At 37.9% G+C, this 25,499-nt stretch overlaps 1 protein-coding gene across 5 annotated transcripts in view; it reads left to right on the top strand.

Moving 5' to 3' along the window:
- The window catches only part of LOC121875643 (guanine nucleotide-binding protein G(o) subunit alpha), a 130,636-nt gene that overhangs the window by 100,958 nt on the left and 4,179 nt on the right, over window positions 1-25,499 (top strand). For 3 of the 5 annotated variants that reach the window (XM_042380263.1, XM_042380264.1, XM_042380261.1), the window contains exons 5-7: window positions 2,383-2,511; window positions 23,789-23,918; window positions 24,368-24,521. In XM_042380263.1, the coding sequence (XP_042236197.1) occupies window positions 2,383-2,511; window positions 23,789-23,918; window positions 24,368-24,521 (413 nt within the window). Of the gene's footprint in view, window positions 1-2,382; window positions 2,512-18,571; window positions 18,702-19,126; window positions 19,281-19,742; window positions 23,595-23,788; window positions 23,919-24,367; window positions 24,522-25,499 lie in introns of those variants that run through there. The other 2 variants (XM_042380262.1, XM_042380260.1) reach the window with 1 other exon arrangement.

The following is a 25,499-nucleotide window of genomic DNA, read 5'->3' on the forward strand; positions in this document are numbered from 1 at the left end:
TCACCACCACCATCACCACCACCACCCATCACCACCACCACCCATCACCACCACCACCCATCACCACCACCCATCACACACCACCACCACCTTCTTATCCTCCTGTCACCCTTCACCACCACCCATCATCACCTACCCATCACCACCACCCACCACCACCCATCACCACCACCACCCACCACCACACACACACCACCACCACCACCCCCCCCCATCACCACCACCACCACCCCCCCCATCACCACCACCCATCACCACCACCCATCACCACCACCCATACACCCACACACTCCTACACCCAAGATGGCGGACACTGTGTTGTGGTAGTGGACGGCCGTGACCCCGTGACCTGGACTAAATACAGCTCACTCGTGTTTACCGTCAAGCTTATAATGGCCGACCACCACCCCCATCACTACCCAAGATGGCGGACACTGTGTTGTGGTAGTGGACGGCCGTGACCCCGTGACCTGGACTAAATACAGCTCACTCGTGTTTACCGTCAAGCTTATAATGGCCGACCACTGTGGCGTAAATATAGCGCCAACGTTCACGGAAACCTGGTGGTGGGGGTAGGGAGGAGGGAGTGGGGTAGGGGAGGATAGAGAAGTGGGGAAGGTGGGGAGGGACGACAGGATTAATACCACTACAGGCTGAGAGATGGTGGCCACAGCCCTCACCCCTCACCTCACCAGACACGAGGTTGGGGGGGGGGTCACTTTTTACTTAACCTAACCTCACGATACCTAAAGAGTCGTGTGTGACGGACGGACAGACAGACGCTGAGTGACAGATGACTGTTGGTAAATCATTAAATAAAGATGTTGAAGGTGTGTGACAGATGGAGTGACACTGTGTAAATTATTGAGTGCGTTGACAGGTGGTTATGGACAGGTGGGGACGGACAGGTGGTGATGGTTTAATTTCTGTCTCTTTTTCCCTTTTCCTTCTTCGTCTTTTCCACTTCTCGTACTCCTTCTCCTTTTCATAATTCTTGTCTTGCTCCTCTTCCTTTTTTATTTCTTATTGTTCTTTTTCTCCTTCATCCTCACTCCTCCTCTTCCTCACTCCTCCTTCATCCTCACTCCTCCTTCTCCTCTTCCTCACTTCTCCTCTTCCTCACTTCTCTTCCTCACTTCTCCTCTTCCTCACTTCTCCTCTTCCACACTTCTCCTCTTCCACACTTCTCCTCTTCCACACTTCTCCTCTTCCTCACTTCTCCTCTTCCTCACTTCTCCTCTTCCTCACTTCTCCTCTTCCTCACTTCTCCTCTTCCTCACTTCTCCTCTTCCTCACTCCTCCTCCTCCTCCTCCTCCTACAAGCACATGCAAACCTGCGTGCCACGAAAGCCAGCTTGCCTCTGTGTGTGTGTGTGTGTGTGTGTGTGTGTGTGTGTGTGTGTGTGTGTGTGTGTGTGTGTGTGTGTGTGTGTGTGTGTGTGTGTGTGTGTGTGTGTGTGTGTGTGTGTGTGTGTTCGTTCGTTTAAGTTTTTTTTATTAAAATTTTTTTATTGTTAATTGCAGTATGAGTTAATGATCCCTGGCGCTCTCTTTAAGCAGCCAAATACTGTAATTATCATTGCTGGGGTCATCTCACACACACACACACAAACAATGCAAATGACTGTCAAAAAGAACATCATCATTATGGTACAGCATTGGTGGAGTGGTTACTGTGGTGTGGTTATCAAATCTTTCAGTCCCTTTTTCGAATCCCATTTGAGGAGGCCGTGTGTGTGATTGGTCCCAGGTACGACCCAGTGGTAAAACAGCAATAAGAGTACAGTAGTTATCACCTCGTCCCCATCCTCAACATTTCTGGTTCACATCTGTCTAAAATCATAAAGCGGCGATGGTTAATATGTAGCTGATCTGCCGCCCCCATTATTATCAGTTCAGTCAGAGAGTGAAGTTTTTCTCTCCAACTGTCGGTGATGATTATATAAAGCCAGGGTCAGTTGTACCTTGATGACACTTGAGGTTTATGGTACATTTAATTTCTCCACAGGGTCACTAGATGGCCCTAGCTTGTGTAGTAAACTATTGTAGTCTGTTAAATAAAAGGGTTCGCTGTATCTTACTAACTAATAACAGTATTTTAACATATAAAACTAATAACAGTGTTGTAATGTATAAAACTAACTAATAACCGCATTTTAACATATAAATAACATCTTAATTTTGTGGTTAATTGGACATTCAGGGAGATTTGCTTGTAACTCTGAAAATTCTAAGTCAAACGTTCATAAGTAGAGGAGGCGGCTGGGAGCACATTCTGATTTTTTATCACGTTCTATATCTTATCAAAGAGTCCATGTTTTGTGTCATAATTGTACAGCAAGATTAATTATCATGTTATAACATTATCTTCTTATATTTCAGTTTCCTTGACGACTTGGACCGGCTGGGAGCCAAGGATTACCAACCTACCGAACAGGACATTCTCCGAACTCGTGTTAAGACCACTGGCATCGTTGAGGTTCACTTCTCCTTCAAGAACCTCAACTTCAAGTATGTATTCGGGCGTTTAGTTTTGGCCCGTCGTATTGTCATTGTGGTTTAATAAGGTGGCGGTGTGGTAACTGGCTAACTAATGAATTAAAAGTGATGGGAGGATTCGGACCACAATTTATGAGCCATGGAGGGTATAGTACAGTAGATGGTAAAGAAATGGAAGTTAAAATTTGTACCTGTTAACACTAAATAAAAAACTATTGCATTTATAAACCATTTTACAGTGTAAGAATTAATATATAATTACTGAAAGGTGTAAATAAAAAAAAATTGTAAATAAAGTCCGGGTACAGTGGTAGTAAAATTAGTGTCGGGTTAGCCGTTACCACCGGGCAGCGAGCGCCATGACGGCCCACGCTGCCCGGTGTAGTCCGCCACCTCAAGTTTGTTTAGGTTTGTCTTGTGTGTTGCTGCGACCTTCTTCCATATTATATAACACATTTATTGTGCGTCGTCACACCTGGGAAAATGTGGTTGTATTAGATGCACAACAGCGAGCATTTTGTTGGCTCGTTGTCGTCACTTATTTAGGGTTTGAAATCTTGCGTGGACGTCGGTTTCCCCGGGAGAGTTCAACCTTCTTCTGCCAGTTTTATATAAAAGATAAATATTAATTCGTTGTGTCCTATTTGGTACCTAATTTGTATATAAATAGATTACTAGGGACTGACTGCACGTGTGTTGACATTTAACATTGGAATGAGTGGAGGATTTAAAATGTTAGGATTGTTATTTGTTCGTGTGTGTGTGTGTGTGTGTGCATCAGTCCAGAAAGTCCCGGTGCTGTAGGACATTGTGACCAGTCGGGACAATATCTTTGGGTTGTGTCCTTACAGATATTACTCTCACTCGTCACAATTGTCCACGGTGCTAATAATAAACCGTGTTCTTCATTACCCCTGAACTTTGAAATTGAAAATAACCACCAAAGTAACGACATCTCCAACCGGAGCGAATCCTCGTGTGTGATTGGCGGAGGAGTGTCATGCGGGTAAAACTCCTCTGCCAATGACGAGGGGAAGTGTGCGCGTCTCGTTGATTGGCAGGTTAATGGACTGACCGAGCTATTGTACTCTTGGCTTATCTGTTACTGGTGCCTGAGCCTTCCAGTTCTTATGTGGGGCCCCTGTCTAACCTTATCCTCACCTACAGTCACTGACGTAGGAACCTTTTTTTCCCATCCTGATATCTCCCCCATAGTGTAGTGAGGGGGCCCCCACCCATCCTCTTAATTCTTCATAAATAATAATCTCTCTCTCTGACAGTATTTGGTGTTGTTATATTGGTTCCTCTATTAACATAAACCTGATCACGTATTGACTCGGCCTGTCAATCTATTCACTCCCTGTCTCTCCCATCCTCTCTCTCTCTCCAGGTGTTACTTAATACTGTTCCAGGACCTTCCCTTCATCTCTCTCTCTCTCCCCCTCACAACCACCTATCATCATCCCTCATCTCGGCTGTTTACCTTATACTTCATTGATATACACCATTTACTTCATCTTGTTCATCCATCATTTCTCTTATTCACAGCTCACTTCCTTCATCTTTCTCTCTTTTATCTCATTGTTTCTTAGTCTTTCATCATACCTCTTTTTGTTTCCTATCCTCTGTCTCTATCCTTTTCTGACCTTTCATCCTTTTCGTCCTCCTACCATCATCATCATCATCCCTGTCCCTCCTCTCCCAGCTTACTCACTCCCATGTCTTTTTATTCCTGTCCGTTCTTTGCTGTATCTAAATCATTTCCTACCAGACACTACACTACACTACACCACACTACACCACACACACACACACACACACACACACACACACACACACACACACACACACACACACACACACACACAGTATTTTTTGAGGAATGAGATGCAGAGAGAATAGATTGGGATGCCTTAAAGTTTGATAATTACTGGTGGTGACAGAGCCCCAACGTGTGGCCACTAAATTGGGCATCACTCTGTTAATTCCTGAACCAGAACCCAGAACATAACACGGCTTTACCTCACTTATTCTTAACCTAACCTCACATAACCATATTAAACATAACCTAGTCTATCCTTAGCCTAGCTTCTGTACCTAACATAGCCATATCAACCCTACCCTACCCTACCTTACCTTACCTTCCTTCCTACCTACATACCTACCTACCTACCTACCTTAACTTGCCGTAACCTAACCTACCCATAACTTAATTAATAACCATGTTAGGTTAGGTTAGCCGATGGTCACAACAATTACAAAAGATTCCCGAATATCTTGGGGATTACCGTACGAGAAATCCCCAGCACAGTAACACAGATTCTCCATAATACACAGGTACTTGTATACAGTATAACTTGATCACCACAGAACATCAGACTCTGACTTGAGAATTTTATATATGCATCTGAATTATTGGCATTATATATGCCCCAAAAATTTAATGATTTATGAAATATTAAAAAAAAAAGAATAAATACCAAATAGCAGAATAATCATCAGAGTAACGTGTTAAATATCTACCAAAATTATGTCATTATAATTGCGTTAATTAGGTAAAGTATCACACTTACGAAACTTATCAATAAAATTCATTAACTGTAATTTACTTCTAATTTATATCATCATACATTATGATAATCACTAAAGTATCATAATTACATGATTCATCTAAGTTTTATGTCATTACTGTATAATAAATTAAAAATGTCAGTAACCTTAGTTTATTACTTACACTTGATGAGCATCATAGAAAACAATAACAATACTAATAATAATAATAATAATAATAATTTAGAGTTATCAAGTCTTAGCCTTAGGTGATGTACAGTTTACATAACACATGGATGAAAACCCAACTCTGTCTCTCCAAGCCACCTGACACTTGTTCCATTCTTCTCCCTGACACTTGTTCCATTCTTCTCCCTGACACTTGTTCCATTCTTCTCCCTGACACTTGTTCCATTCTTCTCCCTGTCTCTTGTTCCATTCTTTTCCCTGACACTTGTTCCATTCTTCTCCCTGTCTCTTGTTCCATTCTTCTCCCTGTCTCTTGTTCCATTCTTCTCCCTGTCACTTGTTCCATTCTTCTCCCTGTCACTTGTTCCATTCTTCTCCCTGTCTCTTGTTCCATTCTTCTCCCTGTCTCTTGTTCCATTCTTCTCCCTGTCCATTCTTCTCCCTGTCTCTTGTTCCATTCTTCTCCCTGTCACTTGTTCCATTCTTCTCCCTGTCTCTTGTTCCATTCTTCTCCCTGTCTCTTGTTCCATTCTTCTCCCTGCCACTTGTTGCATTCTTCTCCCTGTCTCTTGTTCCATTCTTCTCCCTGTCTCTTGTTCCATTCTTCTCCCTGTCACTTGTTCCATTCTTCTCCCTGTCTCTTGTTCCATTCTTCTCCCTGTCTCTTGTTCCATTCTTCTCCCTGACACTTGTTCCATTCTTCTCCCTGTCTCTTTTTCTCTTCTCTGTCATCCACTGTCTCAGGAAATAGCCAGTTTTACTGTAGTTAATGATGGTATTCTCCTGTAGCCTCACCATGTCACCCCTCATGCTCCTCCTCAAAGATAGTTAGACCAACATTACAGTTACATCATCTTCTTGCATCCGTAAACATGTTCATTCCTCCCATAGTGATGTTGGACTCCCTGAATGCTCTCACTCACCTCCCCCCCCCCTTTTGCCACTCCAACCAACAGTCCCGTCCCTCCGCCCCCCCTTTGACACTTCCAGTCCCCCCCCCCTCCTCTTGACAGTCCACCCAGCAGTCCTGTCCCCTCAACAAGGTGCCCTCTGCATGTTGCTCTTCAATTATATAACATTTCAGAGAGGCTTTTGCAGATGTTCAGGAGATGATATTATTTTTCCTGAACTTCCTGGATTGGCTTTTTCCTCGTGTCTCAGAGCCTCGAGCCTCCGTGATCATGCTTCAGCAGTTCATCCCAGCTTATTGGTGATGTTGTGGTGGTGACAAGCTGTGTACAGTATGACCAACCGCTGTAGTGTTTCACCCATAAAATTCTAATATAAAAAACTTTTAGATGGTGATACTGTAGGATTAAGAAAATGACTGATATTAAAATTTATTTGGAAAGTAGGAGAGTGGTAGAGAGGTAATCCAGTCAGTTATTGAGTTGTTCGGTGTTTGTCTTGCAACATGTGAAGGAAGTGACCAGCTCTGGGAGGTGTAGAGGAAGATAAAGGCGGAGTGGGATTCCATGCCAGCCACACTTTCTCGTGAAGGTCACCACACACGGTTGTGCCTGCAAGTGCTAACACTACAATATTTGAAACTACGGTGAAACCTCTATTTAACAGACTATATGTAGAGGAAAATCCATTATATCGAGGGTCCATTAGATATGAAACCCACATCTAACAGATTATATGGAGAGAGAAGTCCGTTATTTAGAGGTTTCACCGTGTGGAAAACAAAGGCTCGAGTCATATAAAGTCAATATCATGCACTATTGCAGTAACATCCTGTAGTGGTGATGGACCATCACACTATAGAGCCCAGTACAGTATAGTGTTAGTTATACCTGTGGCACCTGATGCTCACCTAGCACTCAGCAACATGATCTGTACTTTGTATTTTGACCCACTTTACATACATTGTTCACAGATGTCTCAGAATGTGTAACTTATCCAAGCCACACCCACACCTATACACAAGCCCACCATTCTCACATAACACACAAATGAACTTTACACTCATTCACTTTACTGGTGGCAAGTACAGTAATTTTTACAGGTACTTGATTATTCTCTTGCAACTGGTAAATCTCGGTATTTTTCTTTAAAATCTTTAATTAAATGGCAGATTTGTTTCATGAAATAACTCAATTCAGACCTGGAACTGAATGTCAGGTTCAGTCAGCTGTCAGAAGTTGTGGCAGTCAGATGTTAGGCACCTGCTCCCATTATCCAGTGTTTACAACATTTCTTCACTGGCTAAATATTTTATAACTCTTTCATGAACATCTACACTTGAGTCTCCACAAACAGTTTTTCAATAAGTGATGATGGTAGATTGGAGGTAGACTCACTCTACTTGACACTACAGGGTATTTTAGATTCTATTCAGGATATTTTTTCTTTTGAGAGGGGGGGGGGGAAATGACCAAGTGTTGAGGGAGCTATCAGTACCTGTTCTTGTATAAAAGGAGAACAAAATATAGTATAACTTCACTAATATAGAGCATTGGGTCATAAAGTCATGGTGTGGATTAAGTAATCATTCAGAATTAGATGACTTTCCAAGAAGGCTTTAGCTTCAGTCTGAGATTTGTGTTGTGGGTACTGTAGGTTGGTTGGCTAAAGATGAAAAGATGAGAATTTACAGCATGGGTCAAGCCCAACCCACTTGGGCTTCCCTCATTACTGTAGCAGACACTTACAATGAACCAATGCTTATATTCTTTGTAATTAAACTAGAGGTCTTTAAGCAATTTCTTCATTGCACCATTGGGATCCAGCAGCACTTGGATGGCTGAAGTTGTCTGTATAGCTATACCAGATGTTTTCTCAAGGTTTTATATACTCTATACAGTAGTTTAAGAAACTTAAAACAAATACTGCCCCATCATAAACACACACACACACATACATACATGATTGCTTATTGTCTTACCCTAGAATAACATTGCCCTTCACAGACAGCTCTGCCCATACAGTATTTGGCTTCCTTAGAAACTGTCAGAATTAACAGCATTTGATTGGTTACTGCCATCTGAAGGAATTGTGCCACTACATTCGTAATACAATACAGTACATGTAGGTTAGTGCAGCTCACTTACCAGCCAGCTGCCAGCCTGTCTATAAGGGTGGTGACAGTTGCTAAGGACACCAGTAGTGGACAAAGCCTTGTTGATGGGTCAGTTGGACCGTTAACAGGTTAGCATTATTATACGTAGTGGTGTAGTTGTTGAGAGATTTTCTAAGTAATTGTTGGACACACTTTTGGCTTGAAGTTCAAGTTTGTGCAACTGTACTTAATAAATATATTAAGAAAATCAATAAATATCTTAAGAAAATCGTAGGCATGGAAGGTTGATGTCTTGGTAATAACTTTATTTGAAATGAAGAACTTTTTTTAAATTGTTTTGTGAGAAATAATTGGTAAGAATATTTTGACATTTCAAGAACGTTCAGTATACTGCAACAGCACTTTTTAGAGACAATCAAGTGTTGAACAGAAAAGCAAGACGATAATCCATGATTTAAGTAGCAACATTTCAGAACATCCAAATTGTGAAAAAGCATTGAAGCTACGTTCAAGAAAACATGACATTTTGGCAATATTTTCAAGAACGGCTTTAGCTACGATGCAAAGGTATACATTAGTTCAATGCGAGGTCATTGACGTGTAATTACGGTAAGAGTTGAAGCAGCATCACGTCGAAGACCAAGTGAGGACAGGAGAGAAGTGTGGCAAGAATACGTCTGATATCAAGGTTAACAAGAACATTTCAAATGCCCCTTTTGGAAAAAATCAGCTCGGTCACTTCTCCGTTGACCAATAATCACCGCTCCTCGATACTTAAGAGTTAAGTGATCTTGACTAATCTTTTTTTTTTTTTAGGCCAGTTTTGGATTTCCTCCCCTTTTTTCAGTAGCCTCGCACGTTAACTTGTATTTTGGTACGTGTCCCAGGTCTTGACTAGGTTATTCAGATTTTATATAAATGGAATGAATTTAGTTATTTTTATATACCTTTGGACACAAGTATTACCATCGTTGCTACAGAACCAATGCTTCATCAGACTTGAATCTTTCTGTAACTTGTGTACAGTATGGACGGGCTTGACCATGGGAAGGTGAGGAGCAATTAACACTGGGTATTTGTGTACAGTTTGTTTGTTGTGACGTCCTCAAAGACATAATTACTGTAAATGTAAATACATTACGTATCTTCCTGTTTACACTGCATATTTACAGAGTTGAACAACATTCATGTTTGACTCATCAATTTTCTTAAGAATGATAAAAAAATTATCCTCAGTTTGCTTATTGACCTAACAAGCAGATTTAAATGATTATTGTCTTTAAATTTTCTTGTTTTATATTGTCAAGTTATGAGCGTAGACAGTTGAGGACTAGCAAGACTAAATAGTTGTCATCTTTACAAACTGTGCTCCTCATAACCCCCACTTTGGTTATACTACTGTAAATTAATTTCATTCTGATTTATAATATGAAGCAAATTATGTCATGTATTGGTTCTCCAGCAACGAGTGAGGTAGATATGCACGCTTGTAGATGGATTTGCTAGTGCGAGTCCTGCCGAGCATACCACACAGTACCCATCAGTTCTGATCTTCTAGTACTTCCTGCTGACTCCAGGTTTAGGCCCAAAGTCTGGTCCCAGCTCCTGGTCCTAGGTACTGGCTGGGCTAGGATTTAGGACCAGCAACTTGTGTGTGACTCTCTTGGTCATGGAGTTAATAAGGGTCCTGGTGAAGTTCGGCAGGAGGTGCTACGTTAGGCTGCTTGAGGTGTTAGGGCTGTCATGGGTGACTATACCACGGGGTACTTACTTATTCTTTATGACGGTGGTTGCTTATTATTTATCATGCACAACTGGTGACTCTGGGCCAACACTGCTGGTATACAGTATAAGCCTCTTAGAGAGTATTATAACTGGGTAGACTTGTAAGGTTATGTGGAGCAGCAGGCATTTGGAGCATGGAAGTGTTATTCTCCCCAAATATAGCTTTTTATTATTAAGCAATAGTTTCCCCGGTGATCAGTTGTATTGAATGATGTTGGGTACACCCACAGATAGGCTGTGAGCTAGAATAACCTAACCTTGCTCCTCTTTACTGTAGTGTACTATAAGGAATAGGGACATTATGTACTGTTGAAAATCTCTGCACACACCTATGCAGTTCATAATTACATTTACACAATTGTTCTGAAAACTTTTACACACGTTATAATATTTATTTTTTTCATTTAGTCCTTGTTATCAAATATAACCCAGTGGTACTACCTTAGGACGATAGAAACACTTAAGCAAACTAATGAAATGTTTAACTACAAGGCTTATTGATAAAGAAAATAAAACTTTCATATAGTTATTTATTTCACCTTTAAAGATTTTTATACTGTTACAATAGCATATTGACTTGGTGGTTAGGTTAAGAAATGCCTTACTGTAGACTCAGTTGTTTCCTTTTATATTTACAAGAACAGTGAGTACTACTGTATATATAATTCTTGACCCTCACAAACTTATCATACAGTACCATACCACTGACTCTAGTGTAGGGGCCATCATAGTATCTCCTTAACCTCATTTATTGTAATTATTAATCATTAGACGTTGCCACACCTTTGAGATTGTTCCAGGAAATAATAATCAATTATTAACACAACTTGGAAACTGTTATGGGGTAGATAAGACTCAACAGTAGTATGATATGAGTAGCAATTGTTTATTTTCAGATTAGGGTTTAGTTGTATGCTCTGCCATACACTTAATGTTTGGGTAGAGGGAAGAGACTCTAATTCGGTTCATTGGTTTTGTTATTATAGGTTATTTGATATATTTGTTATCCCTCTCATGGTTCTTGTGTCCCCCTCAGTGTTACCAGGCTGCCCATAAGGTCGTCTGCTCCATCACTTGACTACTAGTATCCATGTATTAATGTTCTTAAGCACCATTTTCATTGAAGTTAGAGCTTTTTTTACATAAGTTTATCTGGATTTATATGTTTGTTTTTTATACTGGGAATAAACTCTTCTTGAACATTTGTTAAGGCTTTCATATATATTTTTAAGAATTTTTTTTTGGGGTGTGTGAATTTAATCGTATATGTTGAGACGGTTTTTACTGTACTGGGACCAGTATTTAGGTTGAGGCCCAACATTTTACAATACTGTACAGTCAACAACTAAAGTCCTGTCACCTCTCCCTCCTGAACCAAAAACCCCAAGATTCAGATTCGTGAATCTGAACCATTTATGGACAGAATTATGAACCGATTTTCTGCTTCAGGTTCACCAGTTCCAATCTCGAGGTTCGTGGTTCAGGGGGGGGGGAAAGGCGAACAGACTTTAGTACTGTAGTTGACTGTACACATATGTGTAGGTATTTCACCAACTTGGTCATTTTGAGACTCGTATCATAGGTACAGTACCGGGTACAGCATCTCTCTGTGAGAAAACACTGTAAACGAAACTCTAATACAGATTATAGTTGAAGAAACAGAGAACTTATTTATCTGTTTAGGTGTTAACTTTGACCTAAGTAAAATATTAATTTAGTGGATGGTTATAATATTATGTAGGGGAGACCTTGTGTTGATATAAGCTGAGGCCTTTTTGTCATTCGCCAAAAATCATCATCAAATTGTAAAATAAAACTGCATTGTTATAGCATTCACATTCTCCAATGGGCACTTTGTATTTTTTTTATTTTTTTATTTATTTAGTTATTTTTTTTACCAAGCTAGAGAAGTCAGAATGTGTAATGGTTACAATCGAATCTTTGTGCAGACTGGGTGGCATTTTGGCTGCCATCTTTTCCCCATTCCTTAAGTGTGCTGTTTAGCTCCCTCGGGTACCAGTTATTGAGCTTTCCATTGATCAGACAACATTCACGTTCATTCTCAGAGACTAGAGCTTTCATCTAGCTGGATGTTATTGAGGGATCAATATATCCTGGTTTAGGTATAACAGTGTCTCTAGGTAACATGATATTATTATCTAGTGACTAACAGGACAAATTTCTGTCAGTACCCAGGTTTTGATTACTAGTCCTCCATTGGTATTACAGTGTACATTATTTTAATTAGTTTAAGTCAGCCACAGTAAAGTTTCCTTCACTCTACATGAACTTACAGGGATTAATATACTGTACTGTACTAGTAATTACCCGTTAATGATGCATTATTGACATCATCAGCCATAAAAGAATTTCTTTCACACTATAGATTTTATGCAGCACATTAAGGCTTAGTATAGTCACCCATTGGTAGTGAATTACTGCTAACATGTGAGTCAGCCATGGTAGTGTCTCTTACACAACATCATCATCTTATACAGGTAGTATATTGATTATCCATGTCTACAAGACTTTGGAAATCTCCAAGCTCTGGCCACTTCAGCTTGAGTACAAGTTTAATGTGTAAAATCCAGTTGTAATGAGACCAGGAATGTGAGAAAACTACATTTTCACCATTAGGCAATACAGTATTGTATGTTGGGCTCCAGCCAAACCTACATGAACTCTACCCAGCTAGACCCTATCAGACCTGTCTAGACCCATGGGATCCACACCCAGACTCTGGTGTTTATTGTGGTTTACATTTTGAATGTATGTAGAAAAGAATTATCCTGTACTTTGTCTTGTGAACATTGTTACAAAGTTTGTTTTTTCCACATCATGGGAAGACCATGTTAGCCATTGAGTGGTCTGGTCATTGTGAGAGGAGGCAATGGCACTGTATTCATGGAAGCTACACTGGTGTAGGCTCTAACTCTCCTCTGGGAGATGAGGTCTGCTTGGCTTCTGAGCCAATGTCTTTCCCTCTGTGTGAGAAACCTACATGAAGTTTCTAAGAGTGAGATACACATACTGTACCGTGAGATAAATAGGTAACTTTTTATAAATACTGTTTAGTATAGCTTTTAAACTGAACAGTATTAACAATTACCTGGTATAAAATTGTTTGCTTGAGATGGAAATTTTATACTGTAACCATTTTTTTATTATTAAAAGCTTCCGGTCCCAATCTCACAAGATAATTGATATACTACAGTACCTGTACACACACAGGTAGTGTGTGTACTATAAATTTTCAGTCATCCATTGGTTGCACATTATTTGAAGTACAATATTAAGTCAGTCACAGTAGGTCTTTCACTCTACAATACAACAACTTGTAACTGATAAGGTTTAGCCCATAGTTCACCAAGTTCTCACGACAAGTTGCACAAACTCCATCTGTCGAGTATATTCCCATGTGTTGCCTTGACCAGAAGGTGCTGGTGTCAAGGGAAAATATTGTCACTTCATTTTTTCTCTTTTGTTTCTCAGATATTATTAGTCCGCTCTTACAGTTACTCTTAACTGTTTCCCGTGTCTTAATGATGAATTATTTTTTCATTCATTTATAAGGCAGTTCAAAAGCCTTTTCATTTTCATGTATTTATCGGCTGTTCTTTAACTTCTGTCATCCCATCCACAACATCGACCTTATTTTCTTGTGCTTTCCCCATTCCCTTCTATTTAATTTCTTTCAACTTCTTGTATAAACTAATTTTCCTTCTTTATCCTATTTTCCTGACATTCCTGATTTTCCTGTCGTATCTTAATTTTCCCATGTATACTGTAATCCTTGTTTTTCCTCCTTGGATCTGGCTGTTTCGTATTTAGTTGTGCACGTCACTCAGAATGTTTAGTGTGCGCTCCCTGTACAGTATGTTATTGAGTTAATGGTAACAGTAGTGTGCTGTAGTGGCTGGCAGCATGAAGGTATTGTAGGCTAATGGTGGTCCTTGCTTGTGGGGCGGGTGCATGCCTTGTGGCTTAAATAAAAAAAATGGAGTGAGAAATGGTCATTTTCTCACCTGTATTCCACATAAATTTGTATCTATTGTTGTAGTCACTCAAAGAAAGTTCATAGAATGTATTTTAAGAATAAATTAATAACATATGTTGGGAAAGTGTAATAAATAGTATAGAACTGTAATGTATAAGTATACTGTATTAATGTTTATTATTACAGTATTTGTTATTATCCAGATTGTAATTTGCAGTCGTCACTGAACTGAAGGTAAGGTGTGATAGTAACTGGTCGGTGAAGGAGCCTATACATATAACTCAGCTCAGGAGGCAGGCAGGCTTGTTCTGGTCCATGTATGATTGTAATGAGGAAGATTTGTCTCACTCACTACATGTGTCTGTTAATGTATTTCTACTTATACTGTATATACACTACAGCACTTGAATACAGTACTGTACTGTATACGAGTAAGCATAAGCGCACACATGCAAGATAGAATATATATATATACTCTTTTATACTGTATATCATCATCATCATCAATTTGTGGCCATTTTACATGCTCTCTTGTACAGTGTATGAGGGTACAAGACTAACAAGACATAGTTAAGTGCAGTGAAGTGATAATGTGACAAAAATTGATAACAACACGACAACATTACCACACCATGTGACAAGACTCTGTACTGTAGCTTCCTTTTAATTAGATTTTGGAGCATGGAAAAAAATTACATCTTTAAACATAATATTAATGATATAAATACAGTACATATTTGATTTATTTTCCACCTTATATTATCCACCTTATCTCTCTCGCCTGATCTCTGGGTCTTATCTCTCCCACCTGATCTCTGGGTCTTATCTCTCCCAAGATCGATGAGGTTGCAGAAATGTTGAGAGCTAAGAGAAGGGCTGGGTATTGATAGCCTTGGAAAGGTTTTCCAGAGAGGTAAGGCTGAAAGGGTGAAGATATGTGGAAAAGATGGAGGAGGCCGATTAGGTCAAGAGATCCAAGAGGTTGAATGTGGAGAGGAAGAGAGCCAGAGATATTTGGAGAATGACATAGGGAGAGGTTTTTGTGAGAGATTACCTCAGAGATAAGAACTTGACAAGAGAGAATGTAGGAGCACATGAAGTTTAGACAAGTATATCACCTAATCTTGGCTCTCTGATGCAGGTGTGGAAAATGGCCATAATGCAGTGATGATGAGTTATCTTAACAGATGTACATATACTGTGTGGATATACATATGTATATGTGCTTATGCATTTGTTTGTGTACATACATGCATGTGTTATAAGAATTTGTGTATACATATACAGATACTGTATATGTTGAGAGATATACATACATCTTTGCATGTATTTGTATACATACATCTTTGCATGTATATGTATACATACATGCTTATTTCTAGTAAGTGTGAGGTTATGTGTATGACTAAGTCGTGTGTGGATGTATGCCACATGCAGGTTTATGTGTGAAGGGACATGTGTCATGGTATCTTGTGCTGGAGTGTTGAGTGTACTGTACTGTACTGTACTGTACTGTATTGTATATCTTCTGGTAGTTTGCTTAACTGTATCAGTTATGGCACCTCGGAGTCCTCTGGATGAGATTTTGAATATACTGTACATAGTGTATGTGGGCATATTATGTGTGCTTTTGCCTATGTTTTGTGCACTGTGTGTGAGTAGGGGGATATAATGTGTGAATTTATGAAGAAAAAATGACGTGTCTGATCAGCTTGTCAGGATTCTATCTGAAAAACATTAACCTTCAAGATGGTGAACTTTGATACAGTTAAGTGACTGTGTCTGGAGTGTTGCTCGTGAAAGTCTACATTAGACTGTGGTCATTGGGTTTTATGTGAGTTGTACAGAATGCATAGGCCTGGATGTAAGAACTTATGTGTAGGCTTGGGGGTTTAGGGTCCAGTTCATGTGAAGGAGGGACATGTGTGTGAAGTAATACTTAATGTGTATTTAGTAATACTTAATGTGTATTTATAGGTGCCAGAAGATATGCATGTCTACTTTTGTGTGTGCAGTACAGTGTAGTGTAAACACAGCAGTCAACATACTTGCCTCATGAATGTATGGCCCCAGGTTTGAGGTGGCAAGTGTCTTCATACTACAGTATTTGCCTCGGTCTACCCAACAGTAACTGGGAACCTGGATGTTCATTAGTCGGTGAATTGTGTTCTGGGTAATGGTTAGTCAGTGTAGCTGGCTAGTTGTCAGATCTTCTTGGGTTGTTCCTTGACACTTTAACCAACCAGTGTGTGACTGATGTGTTGGCAGCTGTTTTTACACCTTAGATAAATTCAAGCCCAGATAGCTTTAGGATTGGCCAACCTTTTCAAACATGAGGGACAACTATTATTATTATAACACATGATAGTATGTATGTATGCAAATAAGTACTGTATACTGTACATAGTATGTGAATTTTGTGTTCCTGTGTGTGTGTGTGTGTGTGTGTGTTACAGTACAGTACAGGACAGTAAATCCAATTTTAATTGGGAGAAATATTCCTCTCTGTCTCTTGAACTTGCTCAATATGCACAGTATTGTACAGTACAGTGCATGAGTCAGTCATGTTGAGGAAGTACTGTAAGTTTAATTAAAGCAGACATTACAGTGCTTAGCCTAAATAAAATTATATACAAAATAAGACTTCATGAATGGTGCTCAGTGACACAGACAACCGAAGCCCCTAAAACTTTAACAGCTGGAATGAATATAAAGGTTAAGAATTTTTTTTTAAAGAATATCACTTCAGCTTGTTGTTCCTTAGTCTTGTAGCTGCCATGTTCGTGATCTCCGGTACAGTACAGTAGATAGTGAGAAACAATTGGTGTAAAGTCATCCCTCCATCTGGTTTAAGTCTCAACAATAAACTGATCACTTAAAACAATGTAGACCACAACACAAGCTAAATGGAGAAAAAACGAGTTGAAATTTTCTTTAAAGTTTAATCTTATACTGTACTGTACTCAAACTTTATTTTCCACAACTGTTAGTTTATTCATCTGTCTATTACAATTTACAACACAGAAACAGTTCCAGATGATAATACAGTACCTGAGAATAACATTGTTACTAAGACCATGTTGAAAAAAATATGGCACTTATTAATGCTATGGACGTGTTGGCTCTCCCTCTGTTTAGTCCTCAATGGAGGACCTTATAATAATTAATTTGAGCACCTGTTATTCTTTTCATGTCGACAGTTACATATTAGAATAATTTTGTCAAGTAATTCATAGTTGTTGAAGACACTAATGAAACTAATATAAATAGTGATGTTGTATTTTAGGAAAGCTGTTGTTATACTTCCCAGATAATTCTTCTGTCAGATATATACTGTACAGTAAACCCTCCCAATACCGGACTAATTCTTGCAAGCCCTGTCTGATATTGAGAGGATTCTGTTAATGACAATATCCAGTAATGAGAAGTCTTTTATTGAGAGGATTCTGTTAATGAGAATATCCAGTAATGAGAAGTCTGTTATTGAGAGGGTTTAATGTACTGAGCATTACATGACGTCATCAGTTAGTGAAATTTATATAAAGATAATTTCGGTTGACGAACAGTATAGTAGAGTGTAAAGTATTGTAGTCCTCCAGAAAACACGAGTCAAATAATAATCACGACTCCTTATTAGTGATTGCGTTCGCAGTGCTCAGTGGATTGGTACTGCAATTTGTGTAGTTTCGTTTGGTTTAAATTTTACACCAAAGTCATACAGATTGAGACAAACTTCCTAATTGGTGGTTAATTACTGTGCATCTGATGAGTGGGAGGAGAACATGGGAAAGAACTCTCTGGTAAATCTCTCTGAAGATGGGTTCTGTGTAACTCGAATATATTAAGAGAGAAAGAAATAAACCTAACTCTCTCCGGTGTTTGCCTCCCACCCATTAAATCCACTTTTTGTCGTGGATCAATCACATTACTGTATATATAGTGAGTGTGTTCTTGAAATTTATATAATTGTAGATGTGTGTAAGTACAGTACTGTATGTAATAAATAAACCTTACCAGCCCTTCCTCACACCAGACAACATTGCAGTGAGTAAGTTAACATTTACCTTTCATGTTTAATGGGACACCTTCAAAGTCTTGTGATCTTAAGACTGGGAGAACTGCTGATGATACATTCTATGAACTTTGTAGAGTTTTGTGTTGACAGCACACGGTAGCATTAAGGTAGATGGGGTGCATGACTCGGTGTTTGTACGATGGGATGTACCGTTCACATTTGCCCTCACAAAATGATTTTCTTTATTGTTTAATGTGTAAGATTATAATATTGTACTTTTATGCTTAGCTGTAAGTTTATGACCATTGTGTGGTAGATGAAACATATTATAATGATGAACATATTAGGATCATGATATAATTGTACATTCGTGTTGTTTCATGAGTAATTTTAGATTTCGACTGATATATCGTCTACTGTAATAGTTTTATTGAAAGGGTGAAGTTACCCTTTTTTAATGTGATATGTAAAGACTAAGTTTAGAAATTTAACTTCCTAAACTACACTTCAGGTTGTTTGATGTGGGCGGACAGCGATCAGAACGTAAGAAGTGGATACATTGTTTTGAAGATGTGACAGCTATCATCTTTTGTGTTGCCATGTCTGAGTACGACCAGGTGCTGCACGAAGATGAGACGACGGTAAGTTCTTTATGATTATTATTGTTATTATTATTATTATTATTTATTATTATTATTAATATTATTATTATTATTATTATTATTGTTATTGTTGTTATTGTTATTATTATTATTTTATTATTATGGTTGACCTATCCTTGTTTTGTTTTCTTTTGCATATCTACCATCACAGCTAATGTTACTTCCCAAATACTTGTACTCAACATTTTAATAGAAATGTATACCGTATATTGTACAGTGTTTAATATGTATACAGTAACTGGAAACTTAACAAAGCTTTTTTTTTTTTTTCAATGTTGTAATATGAATTTAAATGAAATATGATTTACCCTATACTGTTTGTCAAGTGTTGTATTGATATGAATATTTGCATCTTACGCGATCAGTAATATATGTACAGTTAATTAAAAAAAATTTCCCCCCAGAATCGCATGCAAGAGTCACTTAAGTTATTTGATTCCATCTGCAACAACAAGTGGTTCACTGACACGTCAATTATTCTCTTCCTTAACAAGAAGGACTTATTTGAGGAGAAAATCAAGAAAAGTCCACTCACCATATGTTTTCCAGAATATTCGGGTACAGTAATTTATTCCTGCCCAAATGATTTTTATGTGTTGTACAAGTTATGAGTAAATTGTTCAGGAAATTTTTATCATGACTTGATATATTGATTTGTTAATATGAAGAATACTAGTATTAGAGTAATGTACATTATTTTTTCTCTCTCTTTGGTTAGTTTTAGAGATACAGTAATGGCAATGCTGTTTGATTGGTTTATATAGTTTCAGATTACAGGTACAATTATGTTAATTGCTAATGTTTGTTTTATATATAATAATAACAACATTAATTATACACGTCCTATCCGAGCAACAGGAAGTACAGTATTATATTCCAAGTTGTAATTCATGTTTATTTGATATATACACATATATGTATACTTGTATTATATTGAAATACATCTGTAGTGGTGTTGTACTGTATCGGTAATGTGATCAATGTCGACCACAAAATCATGTTTACGATAAATCATTTCAGGAGCACAAGAGTATGGTGAAGCAGCCGCATATATCCAAGCCCAATTTGAAGCTAAGAACAAGTCGACTTCCAAAGAGATCTACTGTCACATGACCTGCGCCACCGACACAAACAACATTCAGTTTGTATTTGACGCCGTGACGGATGTGATCATAGCGAACAACCTCCGTGGGTGTGGACTCTACTAAACTGTGCCTCTCCACCTAGATGTGTTCAATGTAGGGGAAACTTGGTACAGTCGTGGTCTAGCCCCCCTCCCCCCTCCTTCAGGAAATGTACTTGCTTGCCTAGCGAGACATTTAATACTGGGAGATTTTGCTAGTTGTACCATACCCATCAGCGACCTGCTCGTTTACTCCTGTTTGGACTGTAATCAGAGTGAGGAAGCAGCCTAGTAGATCAGGCTTGTGGAAGGTGGGATTTTATTTTAGAAATATATATAAACAAGAAGTCAGTGATGCTATTAAAGGAATGATTTAAGATACAGTATTTTCCAGTAATGCCGGATGTGATTGTTATGGTTCTTAAGACGAGGAAACTGTGAATGATGTTTGAAAATTTTGGGAATCCTTTCCTGTCTTGTATATTAGCACCAATATAATTTGTATTACCTACTGAAGCCTTACAGTTGTAGCTGCTGCCTACAAGTTGGTTTATCAAGCTATAAGATTTATCATGGACTGTACTGTAAATGCAAAACACAGGCACAAGTAAGCAAGATTGCATTTTTATAGCTAGTGCTTTATTGAAGCATTGTTTATAAATTTTATCTTGTTATCACCGATAACCAACAAGCCTTACTATAACAAAATTCACTCAGTATTTGTCAATTTTAGGTTTTGTTTGAAGAAAACCCTCTGGGTATTAAGGTCAGTTGATATCCAAGGTTATAAGGCTGATATTGGTGGCTCAGAGCAGTGAGTGTCATTCTTTCTAGTCATGTTTGTATTCTTAGTCATTCTTCACAAAAGTCAGTGATGTAACACAATAGGAAATTGCATTTTGAAATGCAGAGTCATACTTAGACAATTACAGGAAAATCTAATAAAAAATGGTTCCCCCTTTTTGAACTAAGGTGATTGCCTCTTATCTCTTGGATAATTAGTATAATTTATACATAAAAAGTGACTGGAAGATAATTTACTGATAAGTTCACAAGTGGCCTGTGATTACTTCCAATAAAACTACACCTAAGAAAAACAAGATATACATTACCATTATTCATAACAAAGATCTTGCCATAGAGGAAAGCCCATTTCCAAGAGTGATGACATGCATTACAACTACCATTGCCCTTACATAGCCATGTTCCAATGGCGGAACCTTCCCCCTCACAGAATTAGTTTTTGATTGATTGCTGAAATATTCTTGGTTGTTTAAACAAAATATCCCCCAAAGAAACTTAATTGTGTATCTTTGATGGTACTGTATGTACAATATTACAGTAGTTGTGTTTGTTCATGTTATGGCTAAGAAATTTACTTCCTGTAGCATTTATGAGCGAAGCCAAGGTGTTCACATCAAATTCAGAGCTGTTTGTTTAGTAAAGTCACCTGTAACACCCATGTGATACTGTACATGCAAATTGACAAAGTTCTAACCCCCATTATTTTAAATGTCCCTTTCAATTGACCTGAGTCTTTGTGTTGACAATCTGAATTTTAACAAATTTGATTCACGAAGTACACCACACTGCAGTACTGGATGGGGAGGCGTGGTAGTAAAATGAAATTATAGTAGTGAAATTAGTTCATTTTACTGCTACACCTCCCCGTCAAGTGCTGTAGTGCCTTGTCCATCACGACTCAAATTTATTAAAACTCATGTTGTCAACCCAAAGACTCCAGTCGACATAAAGGGGCATTTAAAGCGAGGGGATTAAAGCTATAGAAGTCATATATGATTGCCAACTACTTGGCTTGGCTCTGTCTACATGTCTAGTTTTATTCATTCTTGGTAATATAATAAATTCAGGAAAATCGTATTGTAAGAAAACAGAGACAACAGTTATAGAATCAACACACGCACACCAGTGGGTACAAGATGTGTTATTATCTGTACTAATGATTACACTTGTAATTAATATTATCTCACAAATATCAAAGGTCTCTTAAACTTGGATTTATTCAGTTTTTGACACGAGATGACTTAATGATGAAAAGCCCTTACCATGGCCTACGCTTGTATGCATTCCTCATACTGTTTAACTCCTGTGGTGTGGAAGTTGGTCATCAGCCCTTCATATAAAAAGTAATTTTTCTGAGAAGAACATCTCTCCCTCCCCACCCCCAGCCTTTTTTTTTTTTTTTATTTCCATGTATAAGTGAGAAATACATATTGCAAAACAATCTGGATTTGGGACCATCATTCTGCATGTAGTAAGTACTCAGAAGAATTCCCAGCTTCTGAGATGAATCTATTGGTTAATAAATATATAGTTATATTTATTTAGTGGTGGTATTAGACAAAACTATACAGTAATTGGTTGGAGACATCATCAGAGGTACATTTCAAACCTAATATGATTTGCCAGAGAAAGTGTTATTCAATAAACATGATTTGTCCTTGTCTTGTGAAAAGGCAAACTAAGTTTTATTAGATCTATACTAATCTCTGGTAGTCTGCTAAATTTTTAAGCAGCTAAACCCCACCAAGACATTTCAGAAACTCTACATATTGTGTAGAAGGATTGGTAGGGAAGAGCAGACTTGAGGCAAACCTTCCTGGTGATGATGTTATTGACTTGTGTGCTGTGCTTGCCCCCACTGCCTAAAATAAATGTTTCGGCCACACCAGGGAGCTCTGCCTCGTACTTTATCGTAACTCATTTATTTGTTTTTCTAAATCGATTTAATATGCAGTGATGTCTGTTTCTGTTTATACACCTTACAACCTTTCTTTTATATTCTGTCATAAGCTTTATTTCACATGTTCTTTTTTATTATTAATAGTTGTTGTGCATGAGGAATCATTACAGTTTATTTGTGTTATTTTCCTGCAGGATTAGTTAGCTCATGCAATGCCATTTGCTATTTTGAGCCATAGAAATTTTTTATATTTTATGAAAAGAATTAAGTTAAAATATTACTAATGTTCAGGGCTCATTTTGGCAGATTCATTGCTTCCCTCCTCCCTTAATCACAAGATAACAATCAGTCCGATGATGATGATGATGTTCATTGTTGTGGAAGTCCATCACTCTCATGGGAACTTATTATCGATAAATTTTATTATTTTCCCCTGTGACTAAAGTATTTATAAAATTATCAATATTAAAAAAAACAAAAAAAGATGTATGTGTGGTGTTAGGCTTGTTCTTTAAGAGTGGAGAAAGTCACCAACTCTTGTCACTCCCTTTAACTATTAAGTCAGGTATATCCTCTTTGTTCTTACTGTTTAAGATTGTGGTACAGTGTTCATAGAACTATATTATTATTATTATGATGATGCACAAAAAAAGAGACAAACATTGAAAAATCCCTCAAGAAATCAACAGTGCAGAGAAGGTTCCGAATATGTCTTAGAGTAGAGCATATCCCTGTGTAATAATTGTCTGAATATTATATTGTAATGTAATGTATATGGTATATTAAAAACCCATCCTCTCATGTTTGGTATAAGATTGACCGCTCACTTTTGTACAGTGTATTTGCTTCTCTAGATAGTAAATTAATATTAATTATATTAATGACATTTACATTTTAAGAGAGGAGAAGATATCCGTAACTCTCCTCGAGAACTGTCTGTTGGCGAATAACTGTCGATCTGTCGCTATCTGGGGCAATGCCACGCAAGGAGAAGTATTTTTATTTATGACTAACCTTTGCAAAATAAATGTACATTTCATTTGGATTTACAGCATTTTATTTTCAACCTTCATTATTTAAAAACTCTTGGGTTAGGTAAGTCATGAAATATGTTAACATTATGCATGCTGATAAAGAAAAACTACATGTATTGTAATTCATGATAAACTGTTTATGTTTTTTGAAAGTGCTTGTAGTAAGTTGGTCTGATAATCTTGCAACATTCATTTTAATCAACAGATTGTTTGACGTTGGAGGGCAGCGCTCTGAGCGAAAGAAATGGATTCACTGTTTTGAGGATGTTACAGCCATCATCTTCTGCGTAGCCATGTCTGAGTACGACCAAGTTCTGCACGAAGATGAAACCACCGTAAGTTTCCATTGATTTTTACTCTTTTGGTAGAAGTTAGTTATACACTTAAATATCGGGTTTTTGGAAATACAGTAATTAATTTTCTGAAGTATTTTCATATTAAAATTTCCTCCAAGTCTCATCAGCTGACCTAGCCTGGGTTGGTCAGTTGATGGTGTGTCATCTCCCGCAGTACAGGAAGCCACCACACATCCTTGCATGTTTTCTGAGTTCTGGCCAACATCATCTGGGCACTCAGGTTGCCCTTAAGATCTTATGATATAAAAATTGTAAATATGTAATACAGTAATTCAAAAAATCCACAAATGAATTATAAAAGATGTGATAATGAATGGTTTACTAATACAATACAGTACTGTATATACATCATGTTCTCCATCCCACAGCTTAATATAGAGTGTACACATGTACAGTATAATATTAACAGTTCCTGATACTAATTACAGAATCGTATGCAAGAGTCCCTGAAGCTTTTTGACTCAATCTGTAACAACAAATGGTTTGGGGACACCTCCATCATCCTCTTCCTCAATAAGAAAGATTTGTTTGAAGAAAAGATTAAGAGGTCACCACTAACTATCTGCTTCCAGGAATACACTGGTAAGGTGTACAGAACTGTAGTTATGAGACCAACACTAGTTAGTTATGATTATTTCTCTCTAATGTATTGCTAATAGTATTGTTGAATAGGCATGAGTACATAATTCATATGGAATATCTGCCTTCTAAAGACATTTGAAGGAATGTAAACAACTTAATGAAATATATTTGAAAATACAGGTATACTGTACTGTACTTTACTCCACTCCACTCCACTCCACTCCACTCCACTGTTTACAGTACTTTCATATTAATATAGGATGTTTCTTTAGGTTACTGATCTTGATATAAGTTTGTAGCACTGAAAGGTCAATTACAAATGTAGTTAGGATATACAGTACAGTGGTCCCTCGGTTAACGAGCACAATTCGTTCCAGCAGGTTGCTCGTTAACCGAAAAACTCGTGAACCGAAACCATTGTTTCAATGGGTTTTTGGGTAATTGGTTCCAGCTCACCGAAAATTGCCTAAATTCAACAAAAAAGGTAGAAAAGTACACTTACTATGAGGTGTGTATGTAGAAGGCTCCTGGATGATGATGATGATGATGGGAATTAGAATGGAGGTGGAGGAGAAGGGAGAAGAGAAGGCTTTGGGGTGGAAGAGAAGTCATCCCATGGCACCATTTCACCCATAAAATTTTAGTTCTCTTGGTGTAATTCAAGATTATTTTCTTTAAATCAACACTGCACTGCATTATATATTGTCAATATGTAAAATAAATTTCAAAATGACCAATAATTTGCTTGGAAACACAGAAAAAGAGCATTTAGTTGAAGAGAGTCTCAAGCAAGATGTTACCTACACTGAAAACAGAGAGAGACTAACGCCTGTCTGGTGTGTAAACAGGCTAGATGGCATGCCAGAAACTAGTTTCTTTACCTTCAATTATGTTCAATAATTGTTAAAATGACTAAAAAAGTTAATATTAAACTTTTAAAATTATTGAATAGTATAAACTTCTTGATATTTACTAAAA

The sequence above is a fragment of the Homarus americanus genome, unplaced genomic scaffold (genome assembly GCF_018991925.1).
Source record: "Homarus americanus isolate GMGI-L3 unplaced genomic scaffold, GMGI_Hamer_2.0 scaffold22250, whole genome shotgun sequence".
Lineage (NCBI taxonomy): Eukaryota > Metazoa > Arthropoda > Malacostraca > Decapoda > Nephropidae > Homarus > Homarus americanus.